Source organism: Henckelia pumila, chromosome 3 (assembly GCF_033568475.1).
Source record: "Henckelia pumila isolate YLH828 chromosome 3, ASM3356847v2, whole genome shotgun sequence".
Taxonomy (NCBI): Eukaryota; Viridiplantae; Streptophyta; class Magnoliopsida; order Lamiales; family Gesneriaceae; genus Henckelia; species Henckelia pumila.
This window is the reverse complement of record NC_133122.1, coordinates 148,986,326-148,994,653: the sequence shown is the minus strand read 5'-3', so window position 1 is coordinate 148,994,653 and position 8,328 is coordinate 148,986,326. Positions and strand designations below refer to the sequence as shown.

The window sequence follows — 8,328 nt, the reverse complement described above, 5'->3', positions numbered from 1 at the left end:
GCCTCAATCTTGCTCGGATCAACAGAAATTCCATCCCTGGATACGATATGGCCAAGAAAGACCACTCGATCCATCCAGAACTCGCACTTACTCAATTTGGCGTACAACTGCTCATCCCGAAGAGTGTGTAGCACCAACCGCAAATGAGAAACATGTTCATCCGCATCACGCGAATACACCAGAATGTCGTCAATGAAAACCACAACAAACTTATCCAAGAATTCCCTAAAGACACGGTTCATCGGATCCATGAATATAGCCGGCGTGTTAGTCAAACCGAATGGCATCACTAGAAACTCGTAATGCCCATAGCGAGTACGGAATGAAGTCTTGGATATATCCTGATCTCGGACTCTCATCTGATGATACCCAGATCTCAAGTCAATCTTGGAGTAAACCAAAGTACCCTGCAACTGATTCTTCAACTATCGCATCTCTGGCAGAACCAGACGATACGGTGCTCGGAAAATAGGCGAAGTACCAGGCATCAACTCTATGACAAACTCGACTTCCCTAACAGGCGGAAAACCCAAAATTTCATCTGGAAATACATCTGGGAATTCATTCACAACCGGAATATCCTCTATACCAATACTCTCAACGGACGAATCAACTACATAGATGAGGTAGCCTTCCCCGCCAGACTCTAGAGCTCGACAGGCTCTCAAAGAAGATACCAACGACATCGGAGGTCGCGCTCCCTCACCATAGAAAAACCAGCTATCACTCCCAACTGGATGAAAGTGTACTAATCTCTGATAGAAGTCCACCGAAGCACGGTATGTAATCAACATGTCTATCCCTAGAATACAATCAAAGTATTCCATCGTAAGAACCATGAGATTCGCTACCAGAATGTTCCCTTCAAACTCTAAAGGGAAACCCATCACTAGACGCTTAGCCAACGCAGATTGACCTGTCGGAGTAGAAATAGAAATCACTATGTCTAGTGCAATGCATGGTAACTTATGCTTCTTAACAAAACGTGCAGAAATGAAAGAATGAGATGCACCAGTGTCAATGTGTACAAGAGCAGGTATGCCATATAACAGAAATGTACCTGCGATGACCTTCTCATTGTCCTCCACTGCCTGATCATGACTCGAGACCTAGACTGAGAGAAAGTCTGAGCATGGGGACCCAAAGAACTCGCAGGCCTAGACTGAGAGAAAGACCTGTTACGCCGGATGCTATCCTCCGCCTGGTGACAACGGCTCACCAATCCCTCATAAGTCATGTCATCGCCAACCGCTACCCGGTCATGAATCTCTGGATTAAGACCTTGAAGAAACAGATTATACTTCATCTCGGAGCTGTCAGCAATCTCAGGGCAATAGGACAACAAATCGAAGAACTTCTGCTGGTACTCGTAAATCGACATGGCTCCCTGACGTAAACCCAACAACTCGCTTGCCTTTGCCTGGCGAAGTGCAGGAGGAAAATACAGCTTCTGAAAAGATATGCGGAACTCGGTCCAAGTAACAACTCCTCTCGCCGCAATGAACGTGCAGAAGTGAACCTCCACCACTTACGGGCTCGTCCCTCCAAGAGATAACCAAGCGTCTCCATCTTCTGCTCCTCGGTACAGCGGAATGTCTGAAAACAACTCTTTATGCGCTCTAACTAGTTCTCAGCATCCTCAGGAGTCTCGCCTCCAACCAAGGTCTTAGGACCCATCTGCATAAATCGGTGCATACTGAAACGACGATAATCATCACGATGACGATGATGGCGCTCTCGATGATGATCACGATCATCGTCTCCCCATCGTCCACCTCCACTACCATGGCTACTCTGGTCATCGTGATCCGTCATCTAAAAAATTATCTCATGGTTATCTTATGCAGAATCTAAATCGCAAGATTACTATGCATGCTCTGATACCATAAATGTAGTGACCCTTACCGAGATCACCAACTAATCAGAAATTTAAGCATGCAAATAACTAAATAAAACAGTAAACCAAAATAAACTGCGGAAGCAATAAATATTATACAATCCCAAGGAAAATAATCTGCAAAAACCCAAATAATTATACAACCAAATTGAATATTGTATCAACCCAATACGTCAAATAAGTCCCTAGGCGAAGCCCCAGCTAACCATCCACTGTCTAGCCCTTCCTGGATCCACCCGCCTCGTCCAATCGCAAACCTGCCCCATAGAATAGGGTGTTCCAGACACACAAAGTACGAGACGTGAGCATAAAATGCTCAGCACGAGAGTATGAGTATACATGAATGCAAGTATACCGCCTACTGAACTAGAGGCCAAGGATCAGATAACAAAGACAGACCGGGCCCTGGTATGTAGCACTCTATGTCATCGCATCGGGAGGTGGCTCCCATACCAAATACCAGTGGATACTTCGAACTCAAATCGATGGAAGTTCATCCATTAACAGGATAGGGTAAAACCCTACTACCATACATCTCAAAAGAGATGCTCAATATGCAAATGTATGCAGCATAAAATCATGTCATATAAATCATGCAGTCACATAATACATGCATACTCAGTCAGGATATCTCGAACAGTACTTTCGTACCTCAACTACTATGCAAGCTCTACTGGCTCTAGGTCCACGCCTATAGTCCGCACTACTCAGCGAAATGATACTAATATCATTATATTACTCCAAAAGCCTTAACTAAGCTATTGCATACTTCTAAATATATTTAGGAATCAAAAGCTATACCTGCATCCGTCGTCAGCCCGTTGATGTCGTTTGCCTCAAAACTAGGCCATAGCTCCGCTACGACGCCTAGACCGCTATGTCACTTCCGGATTCCCGATGGGACGCCTAGAATGCCCTAGATCTAAGTTAGAAGGCTAAGGAATTGAGAGAGAAGAGAGGAAGGTGCGAGTTGGAACCGTCCGAACCGGCTTCGGAGCGTCTGAACATGATCGGAGCGTCCGAACTTGACTTTGGAGCATCCGAAGTCCCATCACCACGTAAGCGATGATGTCACCTTACTGACATAACCAATGACGTAATACCTGATCCCGATCAGACCGTCCGATCCTGCCGACGGACCGTTCGATCTCGTTCAGAGCCTCCGAAGCCTCATCAGATCGTTCGAACTTCCTTCGGACCATCCGATATCCGTCTTCGGGTCGTCCGAACTTAGGATGTTTAATTGTGATTAGTCCCTTAATCACCTTACTTGGTTATGGGCTACTACAAGTAGCTAAAAATTTCAGAGAAAAAGTAATGGTGGAGAAAGTAAGGTGAGGGGAGGCCCTGAAAAAAAAATGGATTGAAATTCTAGTCCAAATACAAGGCTAAAGATGGAGAATGTATGGAGTAGAAGGAAGCCGAAATCAAAATCTGGAAATGCAAATAATATTTTTATCTACTCATACTACCCAACGTGATAATATCCAATCCCTTTGCTTTGATCTTGAGTCTTTGATTAACATGGATATATATATATATATATATATATATATATATATATATATATATATATTTGGATACTCTTTTATTTCTTAATTTGTTTGAACCTAATGTTAACCGAAAAGGTCCTTTTGATCTTTGATCTGTGCAAATAAAGATTGAACTTGGTTGAGAGTATTTTGAAACTTGAGAATGGAGTTAATGAAGTTATGAAGCTTAGTGATTGTATGATTTTTTTTCAAAAGTTAGGTGGGTAGATGAGCTTGGCCAATCACACATACACGATAACACTTGAGGAAATTAGACGATATGTGGATTGAATCTTGGAATATAAAATTCGGAGGTCGATTGTATTGCACATTATGGTTTTGCTCAGGACTAGCAAAACTTTAAGTTTGGGAGGATTTGATAAGTGCATTTTATGCACTTAATTTGCATGTGTTTTAACTTGGATTTTGTGATTTCTAGAGAAGCTGCGCCCTGGACGAGAGAAGGATTAGCGCTTCAGCGCTACACAATTAGAGCCGCAGCGCTTGAACGACATACAGAAGGCACCTTATCACTTGAAGACAGGCGCTCCAGCGCCGATGAAGATGAAGAACAGCGCCTCAGCGCTTGAGAAGAGGAGCTGCAGCGCTCGAGGTTCGAAGATAAAGATCTTCAGCGCCCTGCTCCACACAAACCAGAAAATAGAGTTTTGAATTTCGTAAACTCTCGACTTTGTTGGGCTTCGTTCAACGGGATTCGAGGAGGAATAAAAGGAGAACATGGAGATCTAAACAAGGGGGAGCCAATCAGCAAACCATCCGCACATCAGAGAAGAAAATCACACACACACAAACGAGAGAAAAGGAGATAAAAAGCTGCACAACGTGAAAGAAGAAACAAGAAGCGAATACGAAGACGAATATAAAGGACGCGCAAGCTACTTTGGCTTCTTTTTTCTTAATTTTTTCTTCTTAAATTCTGGAAATCGATGTCTAGTTTTATAAACATGCTTAGTTTTTGATATTGCTTGCGTTATGAACTAAATTTTGATTTTAGAGGTTGATGTAGCTTAGTTAAAACAACTTCTACAAATTTTTTATTTATATGATTGAATTCCTTTTTGAATTTGATTGTGTTTTCTTGTTTTGATTGTCTTTCAATTTACTGGTCATAAATTTTAGTGTTATATTTATTTGAAATTTGGAACTCGGAAGAGTGAATTTTGAATAGGATCATTGGAAAATACATTTTTAATGTTTATATATAGTTCGGGAGGCGTATAACGTTAACAAAGCTTGAATATAAGAACATCGTTTTTCACATATCATTAAGAGGGTGTCTGGCTAAGCTTATTGAAAACAGCTTATAAGTTGTCAAGTCTTATTTTAAAAATAAGTTGTTAAAGTGTTTGAGTGACCTATTTTAAACAATTTAAATATGTTGATGTGTTTGGTATTATAAGATATTTTTATTTTCAAAATTACCAAAAAGGTATAATATTACGAAATTAATGTAAAATAGTAATATATATACAAAAATATTTTTAAATTTATTATAAATGTTAAACATATATTTAAAAAATTAAACTATTTTTAATTTTAATTTAGAAAAAAATTGATAAATTATGGACAAAAAATGGGCAGAGGACAGGGTGGGAATTTAATAAAATATATAAGGATAATATGGAGAAGTAAAATATCAAAATAAGATATTTTTTAAAAAATTAGAGGTCATCTTAATTTTTTAAAAACAGATTATAAGTTGTCAAACACTCACTAAGTTTAGATTTTTAACAAGGATATTGTAATCAAAACTTAATTGATACATTCTATTTGTTGCTTGGGAAAGAAAAATATAAATAAATAAGTGGTCTTGGCTATTAAACGAGTGGAATTCATTAATATAAATTAATTAGAAGTAGTTGTTGGTGAAACTAAGTGAAATCAAAACCTCTAAATATTTTCTCTAATTGATATTTTCTCAAGTGTGTTAATTTTTTATTAGTTTTCTTAGTTATTTTATTTGAATTTGAAGAAATCTCATATTTAATTTTTTAAATAAAGTTTAGTCTATTTTAATTACAAGCATTAATATAAATTTGAACACATACTACTCGTGGGAACGATATCCTACTCACTAAATATTAAAATTTGATAGCATACACTTGCAAGCAAGAAAATACGCAAGAGACTTTCAATTTTTATAGGATACAAAAAATTATTGAAAGAGTTTAATGCGTTTAATAATAATGATAGATTGACAAAAGAATAAATAAAATAATATTAGATACTAAAACTAGACTTTGAGATAGATAAATAAAATAAAATAAAAAAAGTAAATGTGATCTTTATATCTGAGATGTAGTATTATCATTATATTAGAAAAAAGTGAAACTAATCTTTATTTTATAACCACTAATTTTCTGTCTCGTTTTTTAAAAAAAAAAAATTATAAATGATCTTCCCAATTGTATTTCATACACTAAGGATAGATTTTTTTCCTTTTTAAAAAAATAAAAAAAATTTACCTAGTTCATTTTTCAAATTTATCCGGCATCACACATGTACAAAGACGGACCAAAAGTAGGGGCTGGACGAGGGGTTATTATAACAGGATACAAAAGTGTTTAAGTGCACGTCGTAAATAATACTATTAACAGTGTGATTTTTTTGCTGTTAATGTCACGCCGCGAATAACCTTTTTTGTAGTGAAGCCTTGAAGAAAACACCATTTTAATTTTTTTTATTTTTTATTTTTTTGGATCGTATCTATATGAATATTTTATTGATTAGTCATTCAACTATTGAAATTTTATTTGTTATTAGCTTTTTATGGGGACACTGCGCAACTCATTTGCCTTAATTGTCGTTTAATCATGTTATTTGAATAGCTTTTATTTAAAGATGTCATTTATTATTATTATTATTATTATTTGTCTATTTTTGTTTAAAGGATAGAATAATTTTTTATAACTGATTTTTATTGAACATGATAGTTTGAAATTATGTCGATCTAAATGCTATTACTTATTAGTAATTAAAATAAATTGTGAAAATGTTGATTTGTTTAATATTTCAGAATTTTAGTTTTAAGAATATCTTTCTTAATTAGTTGTGATTAATTAATTTTATTTATGAAATTTATACATGTTAGTTATAAAAATGCCGAAAAAATTAAGTTGATGAAGCATTTATGATTAGCCTCCTAATGTGAAATCCTAGTTACGTACGTCCCTGCACATACAACATGGTAGGCTCATATATAAAGATGCACGGAGTAAGAGTCGAAATACTCGATTCTAGTATGTATGGTTCAAATCGACTTTTATTTTAAAAGTTGCAAACCTCCAGAACAAAACCCATAAATTCTACATAGAATTAAAGATTTGCTAGTTGTTGGGCATTCAATTTCCATGCCAAGAAAACCTTATGGGATATTTTGGCTGTTTATTTGGATAAAAAACACCCCAATGTTTTTCATATTCCGGGCTCTTCTGATTCTCATCAATCAAGTCAAATATATAAGTTTCCACGGGCCTTCCAGGCCTCCTCGGGGTACCACGACCTACATGCCCAACCAACTTATTGTTATAAATCATCGCATTTCTGACACTTGCAGCCGGTCCACCTGCACTAGGCCAACCCGTCTCCGAAACCACGACGCCCACATTGTTTGCCCCGTACTTCTCCAAAGCCGCGTGAACGGCATCCAGGATCGCATCGAACAGATTCTGGTATCGATAATGCCCGTCTATCACGACAGGCGAAGCAGACGTAAACAGGGCGTATGTCAGGCTTATGTCTTTGGTATCGCTAATGTAAGCCAGATACGGGTATACATTGGCCAGTAAAGGAGAGTTGTGTGTCTTTAGAAAGTCGATGATCGGGCCGATATACCCGGAGATGTCTCCCCTGAAAGCTCCGGCCGAGGGAGGATACGACTGGGCGAGAAGTCCTGTGCTTATGGCCGTCGAAACCTTGATAGTTTTACCGAGTCCGAACAGGGCCGAGTTGATGTTCACCATGGCCGGGCCGACGTAGGGGGCGATTGCGGCGAATGTGGGGTCCAACGGGTTGATTTCGTTTCCCACGACTACGTACTTGAAATTGATGCCTGGAAATCTCTTGATATTGTACTGGACCCATGCTCGTGCACTGGGGGGGCTTTTCCCTATCAAAGGGATATTTTCGTTCGGGATTCCTATCGTGACAGAAATTCCGGACCCATTCAGGGCCTGGAGGATGCTCTGGTTCGGGTTGTAGATCCGAACGGCACGGATACCGTGTTGGTGGCATAGGGAAACAACCTCCGGCGGCGAAGGTAAATTGTTGCCGAGGGTTCCGTAACAGGCTCCTGTTTGAGCATCTACATAAAATTTGTTTGAAACAAAACTTTGTTATTATATGTTAAGAAGAAAAAAAAAAACACATGTATGCATATAGGCATGTACGATCAAATGTTATATTTGAAATTATAAAATTATTTCACGTGATCTTTTCTATTGAGCTCGACTGGAACGAATTTGATCATTTTTGGATAATAATCGTGCAATTGAGTGTGTGATCGACTGGAATGTTTATATGTAGTATTTTTATAGGGGAACATATACATACCTGCTAAGAGCGAGCAAAGAAGGCAAAGCCCAACCAAGAGTAAGAATTCAACAGTCTCCACTGGCGCCAAATGGCGCAAGAAATGAAAGCTAGCCATTGTCAAACTATGAGAGAAACTTTCGTGGAGATTGAAAATTTTAATCTCATACTTATAAACATGTGATTGGAATTAAATTTTTTTCCAAATTATGCAATATAGTATCCGCATTCGTAATATTCGGGTGTACGTAATTTTCGAAACAAATGAAACTAATTTTACGAAAAGTATTATATGTACAAAGAGGATTTAAAATTATAACAAAGTGAATTTGTAATTACAAAATTATT

General features: G+C 37.8%; 1 protein-coding gene across 1 annotated transcript; it reads right to left on the bottom strand.

Annotated features, from left to right (window-relative positions):
• Positions 1 to 6,791: 6,791 nt before the first annotated feature.
• Positions 6,792 to 8,098, bottom strand: LOC140889716 (glucan endo-1,3-beta-glucosidase, basic isoform-like). The gene is made up of 2 exons (XM_073297439.1): positions 8,002 to 8,098; positions 6,792 to 7,753 (listed from the first exon to the last, which is right to left on the bottom strand). Exons 1-2 carry the CDS (start codon positions 8,096 to 8,098, stop codon positions 6,792 to 6,794), a joined length of 1,059 nt encoding a protein of 352 aa, XP_073153540.1.
• Between the last annotated feature and the right edge of the window lie 230 nt (positions 8,099 to 8,328).